The sequence below is a fragment of the Coenobita brevimanus genome, chromosome 79 (genome assembly GCF_032717465.1).
Source record: "Coenobita brevimanus isolate Jiangsu-jjx chromosome 79, ASM3271746v2, whole genome shotgun sequence".
Classification (NCBI taxonomy): domain Eukaryota; kingdom Metazoa; phylum Arthropoda; class Malacostraca; order Decapoda; family Coenobitidae; genus Coenobita; species Coenobita brevimanus.
The window spans coordinates 3,140,373-3,162,440 of NC_137032.1; the positions used below are offsets into that span (position 1 = coordinate 3,140,373).

Here is a 22,068-nt window from a genome sequence, read left to right on the forward strand (position 1 = left end):
CTGGATTGAGGCGTCTGGCAATAGATAGATAGTAAGTATAGAGATATCTCAGTTTTAATGGATCTGTTTCTTCTGTCATTCAATTTTCTGTGTGAAAAGTAACTTTTAGCAGGCTTTCTGCCTTTGGTTGTTTCTCTTTGCATTAAAAAAGCAGTAATTCATATAATAAAACTTTACATAGCACTGTAGGCTTTGGTACTGGGTAGTCTAGCACCATTTGCTACTTTAACTGTTAATAAAAATACAGTATTGCTTGATGTGTACCAGTGTGAAAATCATTGACGAATTCTTCATATATACCCTACCATTATTCAGTAGGCAATAGAAGTTTTTTTGCACTCTACAGTCAGGGTCAAAAGTTGTGTCAGATGGAGGTATATTCAAGGTTCAGTTGCTGTTTCAGGTGGAGGTACAGTCAGGACAGACATCTACACAAGAGTCAGTGTTAACGGAGCTACGTCATCTCCACAACAACCAGCGTTTCAGAGCAACTTCTGATCTCAACTGTACATCTGCCTTCAAACTCCCTGACACAACTTTTGGCCTTGACTGTACATAATCATCATCAAACAGAAAAGCATAAAAGTCTAACAGTCAGCTGAGTGCCCAGTGATATGGGTTCTAGTAGCTCACTAGCTCCAGCACCAACACCCTCATCACCTAAACCTCCTCATCCCATACCTCCTTCCCAACACTATTAGCAGCGAAAAGAATGAACCCTCTAGTTCTGCAAGCTCCAGTGTGTAGTGCTTGCAAAAGTTTCAGACTGTACTGTATATGTATGCTTCATCCTTCCATTTCTTTCAAACCATTCCATTGCACCCATAACTTTTGTAATATATTTTCTCTTGCATTTACTTAAGATATCCAGCCATCTTCATGGTTCTTTGTTCCATCTTGTAACAACAGACTTACACATACCTTTTTCACAACATTCTTGTTGCCATTGATGAATAGACTTACAGTATTTTTTTCTTGACTCAGTTTGTTTTATCTTGTTTTTTTCCCGTCGACCATTAGATTTTCTTACTCCACATCTTTCATAAATCTGTGCTTATATCATATCCTGTCCAGTTTATCCTACCCACTTTAACCACTCTTAATAATGATTTGTGATACTTTTAGCATACTAAAGTTGTATTCCCATAGCTGCATTAATGTGGGTACTAATACTTTTTCATATGATTTTTATACAACCTCTGTACTCAGTTCTGTACTCTGTAGCACAGTCTCCACACTATCAGTCACCTAATATTTTGAGCCATTTTACATGGCATATTTAACATGTATCCCTGTCTTCTTTCATTGTACGGTACCTAAGTTTAGAGCTTAAAATTTTCCACCAGATCAGATTTCCCTCCATACACCAGCTTATCACACTGAGTCACCACTCTGAATAACCATCACTCTGCTTTTCTCTACAGTACATTTGCTTTCAGACCCCATTACTCACAAACACTCACAAATCATTGAACCACCGCTTAAAGATTCTTTTTTGTGTTAGGCCAGATTCCGTATAGTTTAACACAATACTGGTAGTTAATAAACTTCTTTCTGCTCTCAGGATGCACAGCCATGTAGAACGGAGAACCAGGAAATGAATGATGGTGAAGAAGACAATGAAGAGGAAGATGAGGAGGAAGAGGAAGATCGACTACAGATCCAGGAAGACCAAGACAGCAACAGAGACTACCAGGACAATCATTCCACATACCAGTCAGCGTCTAGAGGCTACGGTTACCAGCAGGATGATGACTCTGGAGAAGAAGAAGATTCTTACAACCCTTTGACATCACAGCAAGACTACCGGAGCCAAGCTGGGCTAGTGTCAGCTGAGTACCACCCATCCGCTTGTAAAGTAAAAGATCCTGATCCCCCAGCAAGCCCGGGATGGGGAGATAGCTCGCCAGTCGAAGCAAATGACAGAAAGAATGGAAGTAGTGCCAAAGCATCCTCCTCAAAGAAATCCAGCAAGAGTGACAAGGAGAGAAACAAGGATAAGGAGAGGCACAAAGACAGAGGGCGAGAAGGCCATAGCAAAGAGAAGAAGAAGGATCACAAAGAGAAGCACAAACACAGGGACAGAGAAGAAAAGAAGGATGAGAAGTCTAAGTCACATAAAGATAAACATAGGGACAGAGAGAGGCCCAGTGAGAAAATAAAAGACAACAAGCACAGAAATGAAGATTCTAGTGAGAAGGCTAGAGCGAGTAAACCGGATGAAAAGTACATAGCCAATGGGTTTAGCTCGCCTGAAAGTGAAGAAAGACCGTATTCTAATAAGTCAAGAGAAAGTGACAAAAGAGGAGTAGATGAGAGGAGGAAAGACAAGAGTGAGAGAAGCAGTAGCAGTCACAGAAAAGACAACAGCCCATATGGGGAAAGCAGCTCAAGATTAATTGACAGTAGAGAGAGTGAAAGGACAGGTAGAGATAGTGGGCGAGAAAAGGAAAATAATAGTGTAAATAAGGATAAGGAGAAAAGAAAAAAGGACAAGCACCGAGACAGAGATAAGAGCAGCAATGACAAAAAGGAAAAGCTTAGAGATTCTGAGGACAGGAAACATGCTGAAGATAGATCAGAAAAAAAGGAGAGCAAATCCAAGAGGAAGAATAAAGTAGAAGAGGACATGGGCTTTGGTGCAGCATTAATGGGTAAGTGATCTGATGCCTTGGCACCTTGAATTCAGATGATCTTTTTAATATGTAGTATTTCTGTTGCCACCAAATGATTTTATTCAGTATAGGGTCTGTCTGTCTATCTATTACCAGAGGCCTTAATCCCGTAAGGGGTAACCACAAACAAATCGCCTCCATGTCGCCCTATCCCCCGCTGTTTCACTGCCCTGCCCCCAGCTCACACCCCCCTCTCTCATGTACTTCTCCACTCCATCCCTTTATCTCATCTTTGGCCTCCTCCTCCTCCCTTTCCACCCCTCCACCTTACATAAGTTCTCCTCATCAGTCTTTCACTCTCCATCCTCTCCACATGGCCAAACCACCTTAGTGTGTTTCTCCTAACACATCCTATCACATCCACATCCACACCACAATGGTCCTTCACGTCCGTGTTTGTCAGTATCTCTCTCTCCATGTGACCCCACATGCATTCAAATAACTCATTTCCACTGCTTTCATTCTTGGCTTGTGTCCAACAAGGTCCAAGCTTCTCTTCCATACATTAGAGTTGGTATCACAGTAGTGTCATGTAGTAATTTTTTCACATCCATGCTCACTTCCCTGTTTCTTATCACTGCTTTCAAGGAACCAGCAGCCCTTCTTTCTTGCTGTACCCCTTCAAGCACTTCACCCTCTAAACTTCCATCCTTACTCATCACACTACCCAGTACTTAAGCGCACTCACATTTTCCATTTCCTCCTCATCCAGTGTCACTGTACATTCATTGACTTCACCTCTCTCGAAGACCATAAATTTACTCTTCCCTACATGGGGTCATTCCATGAAAATGTCAGCGTTTAGTGTCAATCTTAGAATTGATCGAAAATATAAAAGTTATCGTATATATCATTTTAAAGCTTACGCATTTAATTTATGAATCTGCACAGAAAAAGTTTCTAAACTGTCTATCCAGAGTGAGGCTTTAAAAACTCTTGTACCATATCAAGGAAGAAAAATTAATGTAGAAATTTGTATTCTCATCATCATTGACCTGAGTACTGTATATATATATATATATATATATATATATATATATATATATATATATATATATATATATCATCATCATCATCAGCTGTTTGAGTATCCACTGCAGGACCGGCCTATCCCGACCAAAGTCGGGACGATACAGCCAATGTATCTCTACCAAGTGGCTTAGGCTGTCTGGTAGAGATTGTATGTAGGGTGAGAAGTGCTTGTAAGTGTTACTGTAGTGTTGGAGTGGCTTTGGATGTGTTTGTAGTTTGTGAGCCAAGTGTAATCAGCCTGCACAAGCCGACTGGGTGCAAGCATACTTTACAGTAAGCAACACTGGTTCAACCACAGCACCCCTTGTGTCTGCCAATGCAGTACGTGGCCGGGTGAACACTCCCAAAGTTTATTACCCTGGTGGGGCGCGAACCCTGGTCCACCCGTGTACAAAACGCACACACTACCACTGTACCACAGAGGCTCCACTGTATATATATATATATATATATATATATATATATATATATATATATATAAATGTACACTTGTATATGTAAAATCATCACAAATACCTTATACCCTCTTGGAACTTGTGGACTCCCAGATTAATGTTCAAACAAGACTGGGGCCACGTCAACATCTGTTACTACTAGTGGCGTTCATAAGCTAAAGAAAATTATCCGGTAAAAACAAGAATTAGGTGATAAAGACACCTCCAGTGAAGTAAGTTTGATTGATTACAGTTGTAAATCAACATGGAAATGTTGCATGTGGTGCTTTGGAATGTTTTTGATGGCTAGCTAAAGGATGAATGAGTGAGGAGAGCTATAACCCATTTTGCAGGTACAGTATACCATGATATATGATATTCCGAGATGCGATACCCTGGCTTAATGATGGGGGTAGAAATACCACCATACCCTGCCAAACGATGGCCAAACCATGGTTTAACGATGGGTTGTGAATTTTTTTTTACTGATTTTGATAATATTTTAGACTAAAATTGTGTGTTTAGGTTGATTTATAAACTGTTTTTAGACTCAGATTGTGTTTTAGCCATAGGTGGGGTGAACATTGTCATTTTGGGGTACAGTTTACTAAGCTTGATTTTTTCCAGACACTTGATGATTTTTGGATTTTATTTGTTGGTTTTAGTGAGTTATTTACGGGTTAGCTTCTTTTACAGCTGTTAGGCCATTGAGATTGGAACTTGTTTTTGGGCTCATTTGGGTGGGTTTGGACTTGGGGGGGAGAAGCCCAAGGCTGAAAAATGCATCCCATACTTTACGTGTTAAATCTACCCCAATTTACGATACCGCACCTAACGATGGGTTTTTACCTGACCAATTGCATCATTAAACCAGGGTATACCTGTACTTCTAAGGAAGCCTAAGGAAACTCAGTCACCCAAGGGGATCAAATTGGCACCACGGAGTGTGAGAAGTTTGAAAGGTAGAACGGGGAAAGTAGTTTAGACATTTAGTAGGAGGTGGGTGGATGTGGGATGTGTGCAGGTAGTCAGGTATAGAGGAGGATCAGTCGGAATGATTGCTGGGAGGAATGCACGTTATAAGTTGTTTTGGCAGGGTAGGGCAGGTGGATGTGGTAGTGTGGGTTTGTTGGTAGGGGAGAAATACAGTAGGTGGAATATGTCTTGCATGTAATGAAAGTCAGTGAAAGGATAATAGTAATGAAAATTTTGTTTGGTGGGATTATGTTTGCATTTATATCGGCATATGCTTCACAGGCAGGCTTGGATAAGACAGAGAAGGATAGATTCTGGGATTACCTAATACATGTAGTAAGTTTTATGGGGGATGATGATGAGATTGTAGTTTTAGAAAGGTACTTAAATGGTCTTGTAGGTGAAGCAGCTCAAGGATGTGAAGGATTATATTGGGGATGTGCATATGGTTCAAGAAATGAGGAAGGGGAAAGGATGCTTGAGTTTGGGGGACCACAGATGAGTCTGGGGGAAGTAGCAGACAGATGGACTATTTCATGATCAGGAGGGCTGATAGGAGGTTAGTGAGGGATGTTATAGGGAGTGTGGGGTATGTGCTGCAACACAAGTTATTGATATGTGACATGGTGCTTAAGGAGCAGGTGATGAAAAAGAGGACCCATGCACTTAGGAGCAAAATATGGATGTTGAAAAACCAAGGAGTAAGGGATGCCTTTTATAGCGAGATGAATAGAGTGGTGACTGAACAGGGAGCTGTTGATAGAAGTGTAAGTGAACAGTACAGAGCTCTCAAGAAGAACCTCTTGAGAGTTATTGATTCAGTGTGTGGATGGACATGGGGCCTCCCCAAAACATAAAGTAACTTGGTGGTGGGATGAGGGTGTAGAAGCTGCAGTTAAGAAGAAAAGAAAGCTTTTCTGGGATTGGAGGAAAGTTGGTAGCAGAGAGGAATACTTGGCTGCCAAAGGTAGGGCTAGAAGAGAGGTTTACAGGGCAAAGTCTGAATCTCAGAGACTTTTACTTGATACCCTAAGTAGTGGGGAAAGGAAGAATATGATATAAAAGGTGGCAGATCACATGAAGAGGGAGAATAGGGATATCATATGTAAGCAGTGTGTGAAGAATGATGAAGGAAAAGTAGTGGTGAACAGTGGGGATATTCAAGATGCCAGGAGAGAGCAAAACAACCTGTTGTTGAATGAGGAGTTTGACCGAGACAGGGAAGGTTTGGAGCCAGTAGACCCAGTGTTTGGCCAGTGATTGACACTGCTACTGTGAGTAGGGCAATAGGCAGGATGCAGGTGGGTAAGGTGGCAGGTGTGTCTGAATTGACTGCTGAACTGTTGAAAGCCTCAGGAGATATAGGAGTGGGGTTAGTCACTGATTTGATAAATATGATTATATGAGTGTTTTGTCCCAGATGTTTGGCTGAAGAATGTAGTTGTAAATGTGTACAGGGGAAAGGTTGATGCCCTGGAAAGAGGAAATTATAGAGGCATAAAGCTATTGGACCAGATAATGAAGGTAATGGAGAGAGCTCTAGAAGGAATGATTAGAGAAACAGTGAATATTGATGAGATGCAGTTTAGGTTTATGCCTGGTAAATGGACAGCTGATGCCATATTCATTGTTCAGGAAAAAAAATTCAGGAAAGAAAAGGGAACTTTACTTTTTTTTTTTTTTTAATTTGGAGAAGGCCTTTGACAGAGTCCCAAGAGAGGTGGTGAAGTGGGCAGTGAAAAAGCTTTGGATCGAGGAGTGGCTGGTTAGGGTGGTTATGGCCATGTATGTGGGTGCTTACACCCAGGTAAGAGTGAACAGAGTTTTGAGTGAGGAGTTTTCCGTGAATGTTGGTGTGCATCAGGGGTCCGTCTTGAGTCCCATATTATATTATGATACTTGAAGCCCTCTCACATGACTTCAGAAATGGACTGCTGTGGGAGATGTATTCTAATGATTCAGTGTTGATTGCAGAGAATGAAAGGGAGACAGAGGAAAAATTTAGGAAATGGAGAGATGGTATTGGGCACAAGGCTTAAGAGTAGATGCTGATAAAACAAAAGCGATTGTACCAAGGGCTGGAGGTGGTACTGTCAAAGAAGAGGGGGAGTTGCCATGTGTGATTTGCCACAAGGACGTGGGAATTAATTCCATGTTGTGCTGTATTTGTGACAAGTGGGTTCATAAGAGATGTAGTAGTATTAGAGGTAGACTGCGAGATACCACTGATTCCATGTGTGTGGTGTGTTGGGGAGAGCATGTGGAGATTGCCAGACGTGAAGGGATTGAACTTGATGGTGAGTCTCGAGTGTGTGGAAGATTTTTTTTTTTATTTTGGAGACATTTTAACTGCTGGAGGTGAGGCTGGAGCTAGCTCTGTGGCTAGAGTGAGTAAAAGAAGTGAAGGAAGAGGATATTCGCAGGCTCAAACGCACGGAAATGGTAATGATTATGTGGATGTGCAGTGCGTCCTTGAGTGCGAGGCCTGGGGGGGCTAGGTTTACGACTGGAGTGTATTAGTGTTGTGATGAGGAGCGGTAGATTAAGATGGTTTCGGCATGTGGAGAGGATGCTTGATGATAATTGGGTACAGAAAGTAAGTGTTAATGTTGGGGGTAGGGTAGTAAGAGGTAGACCGAAAAAGACGTGGATCGAGGTCATTGAGTGCGACTTCAGGGACAAGGGATTAAATAGGGAAGCTGCCAGAGATCAAGCAGCATAGAGAGCTGCCATTAGCTGACCAAGGCTGATGCATGCAAGCATGTTGGAGCCTTCAAAAACGACGACGCGAAATGAACATTGTATCTTTTGCTCTGTTTCGGTTTCATGTTTCTGGAGCCTTAACTCAGTGTATCATCATCATTATTATCATCATAACTTTTCCCACCTTAGGATGAGGTAAGGTAGGATCCAAAAATAAGGGGAAAAATAAATGAAAGTGGGAGAACCGTGAAACAAAAATAAGAGGAAAAAAATGAAAGTGGGAGAACCGTGAAACAAAAATAAGAGGAAAAAAATGAAAGTGGGAGAACCGTGAAACAAAAATAAGAGGAAAAAAATGAAAGTGGGAGAACCGTGAAACAAAAATAAGGGGAAAAAAATGAAAGTGGGAGAACTGTGAAAAGGATGCCCAGTGAAATGGCTGTCAGTCATTCACACATCATCTAAGCCACTGCAAACCTGACTCCCACCTCACAGGCCTAATGGACTTGCTCACCTAGACAGACTAGGGTTAGGCAGCAGTAACATCAGGGGTGTACTGTATTGGGAGATGATGATGATGGATTGCTATGTTCTAGATGTGAATTACTTCATGTAAAGAAGGAGAAGAAAGAAGCAGAGAAGGAAAAATTGCAAGAGGATGTGGATGAATATGATAATATTGATGGTGGGTTTTTTTATGTTATAGGTCTGGATTCTCCTGTGAAGAAGAAAAAAAAGAAGAAGAAAGACGTGGAGAAGGAACGAGAGAGTTCTGAGGATGAAAAGCCGTCCACCAGTTCTTCGTCCAGTAAAAGAACTCTTTCTGACGATGAAAGAATTCCGGAGCCAAAGAAGGTAACCAAAATGTGTACCCCATTTTGTTTGCCATCTCCTGACATTTATACTCAACATGGGATAGACTTTTTGAACTGCATGGGTTACTTACAGACTTACTGAACCTCCTGAGGACAAGAAACCTTTCTTAACCAGAATAAAATCATCTGGTAGTTGCAAAGATGCTTATGAAGGTGTATGTAATACAGTACAGTAAACCATTAATGTTTTGTGTGAATGGTACACATACCATCCATGAAATTCTGGGTTGTTATACAGGGTGGTTAGTGATAAGTGGGGATGCTTATCATCCATTCACTCGATGTAATGCTGGTTTGGGTGTCTGCCCTTTCCTCTCTTCCTTCCTTGCTCTTCTGTCTGTCTTTCTTTCTTTCCTCTTTCTTCTGCCTGTGGGTTACTTTCATTCCCTCTTCTGTCTTTCTTTCCTTCATTCTTTCCTCTTCCTTCTGCCTGTGGGCATCTCAACACTGAGTGACAAGCCAGATGGTTTCCCGTGCACCAGGAAACCATTTCCTATGCTGGGAGGTAACCATATAACCAAATTATGGCACCTGATGGTTTAGTGAGTAATTAAGTCGCTCCAGTCGGATTGAGCTGGTGCGGGTTTCTATCCTAGGGGTGGTTGGGGCTTATTGCTCATGTAATGCCACTCAGGGATGAGTGAGGCTGGTCACACTCATCTTAAATGTCAAGACCAACGTGCCTCCCGGTCTTCTGTGTTCCTCATGGGGCAACGTAGGATTGGATGATGGATGAATGGATATACAGTAATCCCTCCAAGATCCGACATTATAGAGTCATAGGCATGTCCGGACTTGGTTTTGTCCAGGACTTAGGAAAAATGCCTCTGGACAGGTACTTGTAGACCCCAACCCAACCTAACTTTGAAAGCCACCTAAATGACTCCCTACCAGACATGCACAGCACCTTTTTAAGACCCTGTTCACACAAATAAGGGACAGAAACCATAAAAGAAATAGAAAGGAACCAGAAAATAAGAAATCAGAAGTAAGGAAAATATTTAGCAGTGTACAGGGTACTTATGACACGTCCATGGCTGTCGCGAAGATTAACCTGCCCCTTTTATGGCTCTGACAGTGGTGAAGGCGCACTTGAAGCACATACAGTAATCCAGTGTTGCGCTGCACTTAATCCTTTGCACTGTGAATTGTAATTGTTTAACACTGCACATCCTGTTCTTACTTGCACCACACCAGTTGCAACATGCCAGTGTTGCACTGTGCACTTAATCCTTTGTACTCTGAATTCTAACTTCTTAACACTGCACAACACTGTAAATTTCCTTGTGGTCTAGTGGTGAGATATTGCAGTTTATTCACTCTCCACCACAAAAGCGACCACATGGGCAGTCATAGGGACAAGCGTGCAGTCATGATGGTAGGTAGGCGGGAAGTGGGGAGAATACAGGGGCGCTCTAGAGGACGTCGCTGGATCTACACACCAAAACCCAGCTGTTCGTCACTGTGCGGCAAATTTAGAGTAGGGATGAACACATCAGCTTTTTTTTTTTTTTTTTTTTTTACCCAGACCCAAAATATCTGGGACTTGGGCGTCCGTGTCTTAAAGGGATTTCTGTACAGGGTTGTTATTGCACACTCCATTTAGCTAGTTGGCAGAGTCTCCTGTGTTGCAGGGACGGCTAAAGTCAGCTTTACCATTGTCTACCCTGTATTGTATTCCACTTCCTATAAACATTTTCCTTTGTCTTGACTATGAACTGAGTAGTATTTTCCTTCTTTCAGCCAAAGCTTCTGATAGAGTCTCCCCAGAAGCTACCAAAGTTGCCAGCAGTGATACCAGATGAGAAACCCCTCCTGCCAGAGATCAACCCTAACTACAAGCCTTTGCCACGCATTGCTGTGAGGGATGAGGTGGATTCAAGACTGGCAAAACTGACTGAAGAGGAGGCCCTTAATATTATGTTCCAGTCTAAGAACAAGTAGGTAGTCAGAAGTGGCCTATGGTAAATTGATTTTGATTTCAGTTCTGCTGGACTCATAATCCCTTCTCTAGCTTCCTGTCTGATAGTTTTCTTCAGCTTAGGAAAGCACCCTACTGTCAGACTTTTATACTTTAATGTTTTGGTGATAGGTGGTTTTTTGAACTCAGTAAAATCATGTGACATAAGTTGAAATAAAGTGTAAAGTTGGTAGTTCACTGCATTTTTTTTTTTTTTTTTTCCAGGCGTAGCAAAATGTACTCTGGGAAGACAAGTGGCCTGGCATATGTTCCAACACTGTTTGAAATCTGCATAAGATCAATGCAGGATAATATTGATGGTGAGTTTACTATGTTGTTATCATCATCGTGATTTTTTTTGCATTCATTCATTCTTTCTTTCTTTTTCTCTTCCCACCGAAGGATGAGAAAAAGAAAGTAAAAATAAGAAGGCAGTGAAACACTCCAGACATTCATTCACACATCATTCATTCCCCATTACCTTGCCTTTATCTCACAAGTTTTTCTGCACATGAACTGTTAGGTGATAGAAAGTCTACATTAAAAATTTCACAGCCTTGTTTCTCTCCCTAAGCCAAATAAAGTTGTCTGAATGTAGCAAAATTAAAATTGGGTATTGGACTGAAGTGGTTAAGGGTTTGACTTAATCTACAGAACTTCCAGTCATATGCTCCATTTAGTGTGTCAGTAATCCCCTTATGTCATTAATCTACGTTTGTACGAAAAAGATGCGAGTTGTAAGATCTAGTGCTGCTCTCGGGTGTCAGCCCTTTGCTCTCCTTCATCTTTTTTTCCATATATCCCCTTCTGTCTTTTTTTCCTTCATTCTTTCCTCGTTCTTATGGCTTCAGGTGACTGTATACTCCCTCTTCTGTCTTCCTTTCCTTCATTCTTTCCTCTTCCTTCTGCCTATGGGTGACTTTACACTGAGTATATACCGTACTAAATTATGGATGCCAGTATTTTCACATAGATATGATATCACCTAGTCAGCAGCCAGTAGGTCAAATACAGCCCACTTTCAGTATCTGTCTGTTTCTCTCCCTGAATCAGGTGACCATATCTCATTTGTATTCTTTTGAATTTTAGCTTGTAATAGTTAAGGAATTGGATTTTGGTATTGTTTTAATGCTGAGTGAAGGAAAAAACATAAATAATTTACAGAGAATAACCAGACAAGCATTGTAACAGACTGTGATATTGCTCTTGGACAAGTTTCAGTACTCGTTCTTCTCACATACAGTTGCTGACAGTAATCACATTCCACACTCTTGTCAAGCAGTTACAAAACTTACACAATCTCCTGGGTAGTTTGTTGGACTACAGAGATCTATCTATCTATCTATCTATTGCCAGATGCCTCAATCCCGTTTGGGGTGGCCACAAACAAATCGCCTCCAAGTCGCCCTGTCTCCCGCCATTTCACTCCCCTGCTCCCAACTCACACCCCCCCCTCTCTCATATACCTCTCCACCCCATCCCTCCATCTCATCCTTGGCCTCCCCCTCCCTCCTTCCCCCTCCACCTCACTCACATACACTCTCTTCGTCGGTCTTTCACCCTCCATCCTCTCCACATGGCCAAACCACCTCAGTATGTTCCTCATAACGCTTCCTATCACATCCACATCAACACCACAACGCTCCTTTATATCCTCATTCGTCAGCCTGTCTCTCCATGTGACTCCACAGGCTCCTCTTAAATAACTCATTTCCACTGCTCTCACTCTTGACTTGTGTCCTTCCAACAACGTCCAGGCTTCACTTCCGTACGTTAGAGTTGGTATCACAATACTGTCATGTAGCAACTTTTTCACTTCCATGCTCACTTCCCTGTTTCTTATCACTGCTTTCAAAGAACCAGCAACCTTTCTTCCCTGCTGTACCCTTTCAAGCACTTCACCCTCCAAACCTCCATCCTTACTCATCACACTACCCAAGTACTTAAACGTACTCACATTTTCCAATTCCTCACCATCCAACCTCGCTGTACATTCACTGACTTCACCTCTCTCAAAGACCATCACTTTACTCTTCCCTACATTCACCTTTAGATTCCGTTTCTTACACACTCTCCCAAACTCATCCACCAAGCCTTGCAGCTCCCCTTCGTCTTCACTCAACAACACAGTATCATCTGCAAACAACAGTACAGGGAGTTTCCAAACACTATCCTCTCTCACCAGGGCCACTCCAACATCCACTACCCTACCTTGTACCTCTTTTATTACCCCATCCATGTACAGATTGAACAACCATGGAGACATGACATATCCCTGTTTCAACCCAACTTTCAAAGAGAAAAATTCACTTAGTTCACCATCCACACGCACTGCAGCCTTTGCACCATCGTACATACTCTTCACAGCATTCAACAACTTCCCATCTACTCCATATATTCTTAACACTTTCCACAATCCTAGTCTATCCACCCTGTCATATGCTTTCTCCAAATCCATGAAAGCCGCATACAACTTCTTTCCCTTCTCTAGAAACTTTTCCACTAAAGATCTGAGAATGAATATCTGATCTACACAACCTCTTCCCTTCCTAAAGCCTCCCTGTTCTTCTCCAACTAATTCCTCTGTTCTTTCTCTAACTCTGTCAATAAGTATCCTACCATACACTTTTCCTATTATACTAAGAAGACAAATGCCCCTATGATTACCACACACTTCTTTTTCCCCTTTTCCTTTGTACAAGGGAATAATTATACCTGACTTCCAATCCTCCGGGACTCTACCTTCCTCCCAGGCCAATCTGCACATCTTCCACATCCATTCTACTACTATCTCTCCCCCATGCTTCAGCATTTCACCACACACTCCATCAATTCCTGGGGCTTTCCCTGATTTAACTTTCTTCATTGCTTCCACAACTTCTATCCTACTGATTTCTTCCTGTCTTCTCACCTCCCTCCTTCTCCCAGCCATTCCCCAGCCACTTATACTCGCATTACTTCCATCCTCCACGTTCAACAATTCCTTAAAGTGTTCTCTCCATCTGCTCACTTTTTCTCCCTTCTCCACTAGTAATCTACCATTTTTATCTTTCACTCCCCTGCTAACTTCACTTCCACCCTGTCTTACTCTTTTCACCTCTCTCCAGAACATTTTCTTACAGTCCCTCCACTTTACACTCAAATTCCTTCCAAATTCCTCATCCACTCTCTTCTTATTCTCTCTTACTAATCTTTTCACCTCTCTCTTTCTTTCTACATATAACTCTCTCTTCCGCCTCTCAACCTCTTCCACGCCCCTATTCCTCATCCATTCATTGTATGCTTTCTTCTTTTGTGCCACAGCCTGTTTCACCTCTTCAGTCCACCACGCTGTTCCTTGCACCCCCCTCCGTCTTCTCTTCCTTCCACACACCACATCACATGCTGCACATATTTCTTCTGTAAATATTCTACACACACCTTCCATGTCCCCCATCTGCTCCAATTCATATTTGCCCAATCGTTCCTCCACTTCTCTCTTATACTCTGCCTTTTTCTCATCTTCTTGTAACCTTTCCACTCTCCTTGCAACTACTACTTCCTCTCGTCTTTCCCTTCTTCTATTCTTCCATCTTACTTGAACTTTAATTCTGGCCACCACCAAGTAGTGGTCAGAAAGTCCACTCCCCCAACCTCTATAAACTCTTGCATCCAATATACATCTTCGCATCCTTTCATCCACACACACATAATCAATCATTGCCTTCCTTTCATTCAGTTCACCACCCACCCTTCTCATCACTCGCCATGTATACCTGTGGATCATTTTATGCCTGAAGAGGGTATTGGCTATCACCAACCCCCTCCCAGCACAAATGTCCACTAACGCACTCCCATTCTCATCTATCTCAGCAGGCACACCCCACTCACCAACTATTCCATCCACCTTCACATTCCCAACTTTACCATTCATATCACCAATCAAAAACACTCTCTCATTCCTTCCAAACTTTTCCATGCACACTTCTACATTTGTCCAGAACTCTTCTCTCACTCTTCTAGCACGATCTTGCGTTGGCGCATACACACACAATCGCCCACATTTGTATTCCAACTTTCAACTTTACCCACACAATCCTTGATCCAACTGATCCATACTGTCTTATGCTCCTCTTCCATCTTTTACTCACAACTATACATACTCCTTCCTTTGCCCTCTCATTCTCACCTACTCCTGCACATATACCCCATCCATACTCCCATTCTCTCACACTTTCTCCTCTCCATTTTGTTTCAGTTATTCCACATACATCCACTTTCGCATCCTCAAGCATATCACTTAATTTTGAATAACACAGCTCACTGTCTTGTTTAACTTTTTTTTTTTTCCCCCCACAACTACCGGTATACTTGCATTACAGGAAAAATACAGCCCTCCAAGCCTTGTTGGATGTAAATTTTGGAGTGCTCAGGAAAGATCAAGCACCACTGACAAGTTAAGCTTCACTCAATTCCATGTTTATTGTTGTTTTGACTACAGACCCCTTTGGATGTAAACTGATTGAGCTACAAGCTGCAGTTGCCTTTCATGTGCCGTACACCACACTGTCTTTAGAGGATAGGGAAGGAGCTGAGGAATGTTTGTATCATTGGGCAGTGGAGCCATCTGGTTATATCAGTGCCTCTATATGAAGGCATCTCTCGTGCACTGCATTTCTATGTTTACGTGAAGGCTACAAGTTGTGGTAATTATTTTTTTATTAAGAATATTGTTCCATATTATCTTAACTAGCTAGAGTTTTTAATATATCTTGTGAAAAGGTCTGTCTGCATGAATGTAGTGTAAATAGATGCAATTCTACCACAGTGCTTTAAACCTGAAGCCTGCATGTAAATGTAGAAATGGGATGGAGGGGAGCTGTACGCTTGTTGACATAAATACTGATCCATTCATAGTGATACAAGACAGTGGATAGTGACTTTCTAAACCATGAGATGTGATCTATGGAGCCAACAAACCTTTCAGAATATAATTTTTGTTCCATCCATCCATCCATCATCTAAACTTATGTTGCCCCATGAGGAGTGAAGGAGCCTGGGGCTAGGCAAGTTGGTCCTAACATTTAAGATGAGAATGACCATCCTCACTCATCTCTGAGTGGCATTACATGAGCAATAAACCCCAACCACCCCTTGGTTATAAACCTATACAGGCTCAATCCGATTGGAGTGCCTTAATTACCCACTAAACCACCAGGCATTTACACTCCCTCTTCTGCTTTACACTCCATCTTTCTGCTTACACGTGACCTTACACTCCCTCTTCTGTCATTCATTCCTTCATTGTTTCCTCTTCCTTCAGCCTTTGGGTGGCTCTACAATGAATGACAAGCCAAATGGTTTCCTGTACACCAGGAAACCATTTACTATGCTGGGTGGTAACCATATAACCAAATATTGGCGCCTGGTGGTTTAGTGGGTAATTACGGTGCTCCAATCGGATTGAGCCAGTGAAGATTTATATCCAAGGGGTGGTTGGGGTTTATTCCTCACGTAATGCCACTCAGGGATGAGTGAGGCTGGTCACTCTCATCTTAAATCTCAGGACCAACTTGCCTAGCCCCGGGATCCTACGCTCCTCATGGGGCAACGTAGGGTTGGATGATGATGATGATGATGACGACGACGACCAACAGGCGCCATAATTTGGTTATATGGTTACCACCCGGCGTAGTAAATGGTTTCCTGGTGTACAGGAAACCATTTGGCTTGTCACTCAGTGTAGTCATCCGTAGACAGAAGGAAGAGAAAAGAGTGAAGGAAAGACAGAAGAGGAAGGGGGGAAAGAAGGAAGGAAGAGAGGAAAGGGCAGCCATCCAAGAGCAGCAGTACATCGAGTGAGTGGATGGTGAGTGCCTGTTACCATGTCATTATTGTTCAGCTAGAAAGTGAAACATTGTTAGTGTCCACATCTGTATATAATGAATACTGTACAATGCATTCCAGCACTGGAGTATACTGGTGGCGTCCCATTCAATATACTACGGCCAGTGTTGGAGAGAGCATCACCACAGCAACTGCTCACACTAGAGGACTATAATTCATATCTTCTGGATGACACTAATGTCTTATGGGAGACACACTGTAAGAGAGACTTCAGAAATAAGGTATAGTACAGTACCATACTCAGTTTGTGTGTGTGTGTGTGTGTGTGTGTGTGTGTGTGTGTGTGTGTGTGTGTGTGTGTGTGTGTGTGTGTTTTTTGGGGGGGTTTGGACATTTACATAAAACACTTGAGTTTAACTACTTGAAGTGCTGGGTACAGAGTGTGGAAGGGAGAATCACTAGGATCAGACCAAAGTAAAAGAAGGGGATAAGGCTTTGGGAATGGACAGACCTCCTCACAGGGATGACATGCTGTTTTAATCTGTTATTGCTGTCTTTTATAATTATTTATTTATTTATTCATTTTTTTGTGATTATTATTGGTGATGGCACCTGTTGTTATTTCAGATCTGAATTTGCAGTGTACATTCTGAACTTGAGCCAATTTTGATTATTCATTACATAAACTAAATTATCTAAATATTACCAAATATATCTGTATAGTTTATTGCTCCCCCAGTGCATCTTCAGAACCATATCCACACAGTTGACCAACCTTAACCTCATCCTTACTACTGAAATTACCGTTTTGGGTGATTTTAACGCACATAATGTAGAATGGTTGTTGCATTCTGCCAGGACTGACGATACTGGTCTAGAATACGAGCTATTTGCAAAATTGTTTAATCTTATGCAATTGGTAAATCAACCAACCAGAATACCAGATAATCCTGACCAAATCAACCAGCTAGAATACCAGATAATCCTGACCATAATGTCTGTCTCTTATCTGACAAGTAATCTATATCATTTCATGATAGAAGTATTTTCATCATTTGGATCCTTCGACCACAATCTCTTAAAACCCTGATTAGTCAGTTTTCCCAAACCCCCTCATTTTGACCAGTCATGGTGACCAGATGGCACTTTGTTAGGGCAGACTGGGATGGATATAGGAATTATCTTGCTGCTGTTCCATAGCAGTCTTTCATCTCCAGTTACATCAGTTTTACCCAGTCCCACATAAATGATTTATTACAAGTTGGTATGGAATTGTTCATACCCAGTTAACTGCTCACCGAACGTTTGGACTCCCCAAAATGGTTTGACAGCAGTTGTGCCAGAGCCACAACCCCAAAGTCCTTAGCATATAACTTTTACTTAAAATCAAAATCATCTGAATCGCTCACTCAATTTAAAATTGCTAGAAACCATGCAAAAACAGTAATAAATCTCTCTAAATCAAACTTTCTTCACAACCAAGCATCCAGACTATTAAATAATCCTAATGACAATAGAATAATTTGGTCAACTCTCAGTTCTTTCAGTAATAACTTTAACAAATCATCACTCATTCTATCTATCTATCTATCTATCTATTGCCAGACGCCACAATCCCGCATGGGGTGGCCATTTGACTCTGAGTTATTTGTTTTACAGGGAGGGGCACTAACCCTCCACCAACCCACTTGACACGTAGGGAGCAAGTATGGTTTGGTTAAATGGTTACCACCCAGCGTTGTAAATGGTTTCTTGGCTTACAGGAAACCATTTGGCTTGTCACTCAATGTAAAGCCACCTGTAACGGAAGAAAAGCATTAAGTAGTGACAGGAAAGATGGGAGAAATAGGAAGAGAGGAGGGCAGGCACAGAAAAAGAGTGATAAAGGCTAAGGAAGAAGTAGGCAGCATTACATCAAGTGAGTGGATGATGGTCGCCACCACCTACCACTGTCCCCTCACTCTAATCTTCTGATGGTATAGTGGTAGGTGGGGGCGCTCGCGATCCACTCGCTCGATGTGGCGCTGCTCACGGGTGTCTACCCTTTCCTCTCCTCCATCCTTCTTTCCTTTCATCCTCTTCTGTCTTTCTTTCCTTCATTCTTTCCTCCTCCTTCTGCCTACGGGTGACTTTACACTCCCTCTTCTGTCTTTCATTCCTTCATTCTTTCCTCTTACTTCTGCATGTGGGTGACTCTACACTGAGTGACAAGCCAAATTGTTTCCTGTTCACCAGGAAACCATTTACTATGCTGGGTGGTAACCACATACACAAATTTTGGTGCCTGGTGGTTTAGTGGGTAATTACGGCACTCTAATCGGATTGAGCCGGTGAAGGTTTATATCGAAGGGGTGGTTGGGGTTTATTGTTCATGTAATGCGACTCAGGGATGAGTGAGGCTAGACATTCTCATCTTAAATGTCAGGACCAACTTGCCTAGTCCTAGGCTTCTACGCTTCTCATGGGGCAACATAGGATTGGATGATGGATAGATGGATGGATATGTATATATATATATATATATATATATATATATTGGTATCTTAATCCCATCTAGAGATACATAACAAGAAAGTAACAAAATACATCATCTGACTGAAGAGGTTACATTAGAGGCCCCAGCAGGAAGAGCAGTGTTATGCATCATCACAAGATATTAAATTTCCTAGATAGTCAACATTATACTCTCTTTACATGACCTTGAAATAAAATTGTTGCCTCTTTAATGTGTCACTGCAACTAGATATTAAGAAATGAATATGGTGCTAGTCACAAAGACATTCTGTGAAGAGGGTATAGAGCTATAGCAGTGGCTTTTTCTGTTGTTAATCTGGGGGATGTGAATTACAAAAGGACGAAAAGTGCCACAAAGTTAAGGTAAATGAACTATAATTGTATTCATATTTACAGAAACGAGAGGAAATGGAGACTTGGAGAGATATGTGGCTGCGCTGCTATGATGAGCGAGAACGCAAGCTGAAGAGTTTAACACACAACCTGCAGCAGAAGTTTGTTTCCAATTCTGAGCCAAAGAGAACAACAAAGTTAGCCTTTGTTGATACTAATATCAAAGTACCAAAGAGTGTGGCACGAGCACAGGTACGTTATATTGATTGGTATAAAGTAATGGTGCCTGGTGATCTAGTCGGTTAAGGCATTCCAACCAAATGAGGCCCATCATAGTTTGCATCATAGGGGTGGTTGAGGTTTTAATGTTCACATAATACTACTCAGGGAAAAGCAACTTGTCACACTTTTCTCTTAAATGAGTGGATTAAGCAGCCATGCCCTAGACTCTGCACTGCAGAAGGGATATTTCATTTAGCTCTCTGTCTGTCTGTCTCTCTCTCTCTCTCTCTCTTTTATTGACCATAGTATAGGCTTTTCAAAATGTTCAAAATGCTGTGGTTAGATAAAGCATTAATGTATCCCTGCAGCATGAGAATCTTTTCCTTCATTTCCATAGTTGAATATCATCATCAGGTAAAAGCAAGAATCAACTAAAATGGATGTTACCCAGATCAAGGTGTGAAAGCCTAGGATGCCTGCAGGCAAAGTGCTATTTTAAACAAGAAAGCTGAAGTGACTTGTGCTTTTAGTACATGTTTGATGAGTTAAAAGATGAAAACATCCATTTCCAGCGTAGCTGCTTTATAGTAAATCGTGAGCAACCTCAAGTGATTATCATCTGTGTGGTAAGGAAATAGTTTTAATTGAAGACTAACTATATTATTATGTAATGGATGATACAAATAAAGTATGTCAGAGTGCTGGAGAGGGATACCTGCATGTGTTGGCATCATTATAACCATGGTGCTTTGCTGCCCAGTTTTACAAACAACCCTCAGCTTCCTCCTCATCCCCTAGAAGGAGGAGGATGGAACGCAGGAGAAGGAGACCTTCAGCCTGCAGTCCACCAGTTTCACATTCAGCTGATCTTGGGATCACAACAGGAAAAAACAAAAATAGTAATGCCAGAATTCTCTGCCATAGTTCATGTAAGGTAATGATGTCAACACTTACATTTCTTTACACCATTGTATCTGAAATTAAAAGTCACTTGTAATTTGTGGCATAAATCTGTTGAGTGTGGTAGGGAAGGTATATGGAACAATATTATAGAGAAAGTAAGAGAGATATCAAAGTCCTAGTGAGTGATGAACAGGGTGGCTTTAGGAGTGGCAGAGGATGTGTGGATAAAATATTTGCAGTAAGGCAGATAATGGAGAAGGTGTGTGAGAAGGACAATAAGGTGTTTATGGCAATTATGGATCTGGAAAAAGCATATGACAATGTGGACAGAAGGGTTGTGGAAGGTTTTGCACATGTACGGCGTAGTTGGTAAGCTGCTAGGTGCCGTCAAGAGTTTTTGTGATGGTAGTGAGGCGTTTGTAAGGGCAAATGGGCATCTAAGTGAATGGTTCACGATCAGTGGGCATGCGACAAGGTTGTGTGATGTCCCCATGGTGGTTCAGTATATATATGGGTGGGGTGATGAGAGAAGTAAAAGCATGAGTAATGGAGAGAGGGATGGTGTTGGTAATGAATGATGACGGATGAAGTATCTCAAATTTGTAGTATGCTGATGATGTAGTGCTACTTGCAAATACCAGACAAGAGCTTGGTAGACTAGTGCAGAGATTTTCAGATGTCCGTGAACGTTGTGCCTTGAGAACATATGTAGAAAAGAGTAAAGTGATGGTTATTGAGAGAGAAGGTGACTCCTAGTGTGATGTTACAGTGAAAGGAGAGAGACTGGAATTGGTGAGAGTTCAAATGCCTGAGTACAGTGATAGAAAAGAGAGGCAAATGTGCAAAAGAAGTGGAGAGTAGAGTGACACAAGGAAGGAAAGTAGCTGGTGCTATGAAAGCCTTGGTAAAAAGCAGAGTCTTGAGTGTTGCAGCTGCACGAGGCTTATATGAAGGAGTGTTAGTGCCAGCTGTAAGATACGGATGTGAGACAGTGATGTGGAATGGAAATGAAAAGTCAAGAGTAAGAGCAGTGAAGATGGGACTGCTGAGGAGTGTACGTGGAGTACGGAGAGTGGATAGGATACGGAATAATGTGATTCGTAAAAGGTGCGGAGTAAGAAGGTCAGTGGACACCAGAATCGAAGAAAGTGTACTGAGATGGTATGGTCATGTGGAGGGAATGGATGACAGTAGAGTGGTGAAAAGGGTATATCTGAGCAAATGTGAAGGAGAGAGGAGGCAAGGTAGGCCAGAAGAAGGTGGAGGGATACTGTGGATGAGTGTGTGAGGAAGAGGTATGGAAGTTGGTGAAACTAAGGGACTGACAAGAGACTGAGTTGGTTGGATTAATTTTGTGCAGAGAAATGCATAACCAGGGATTTGGCACCCCTTTTTAACATGACAGTGTTTGGATTGACTCTGTTAGAAAGGTATATATGAAACTACAGAATGTGATGAAATTTTTTTGGCCTATCTGATGGAGCCAGGATGCAATGGGCTTGAATGATGAGTGAATGGAAGTGTGTTCCATTGAATTGGGCAAACTTAGGCTGTCTGGATGTTGCTACACCTCACCCTGCCCGAGTGTGGGAATGGAGGTCTGGATGATGATGATG

At 41.9% G+C, this 22,068-nt stretch overlaps 1 protein-coding gene across 1 annotated transcript in view; it reads left to right on the top strand.

The window, feature by feature from the left end:
• The window catches only part of EloA (transcription elongation factor elongin A), a 59,558-nt gene that overhangs the window by 13,154 nt on the left and 24,336 nt on the right, over positions 1 to 22,068 (top strand). The window contains exons 4-9 of the mRNA XM_080279545.1: positions 1,565 to 2,654; positions 8,526 to 8,674; positions 10,438 to 10,634; positions 10,880 to 10,974; positions 16,601 to 16,761; positions 19,391 to 19,579. Of these exons, the coding sequence (XP_080135671.1) occupies positions 1,565 to 2,654; positions 8,526 to 8,674; positions 10,438 to 10,634; positions 10,880 to 10,974; positions 16,601 to 16,761; positions 19,391 to 19,579 (1,881 nt within the window). The remainder of the gene's footprint in view (positions 1 to 1,564; positions 2,655 to 8,525; positions 8,675 to 10,437; positions 10,635 to 10,879; positions 10,975 to 16,600; positions 16,762 to 19,390; positions 19,580 to 22,068) is intronic.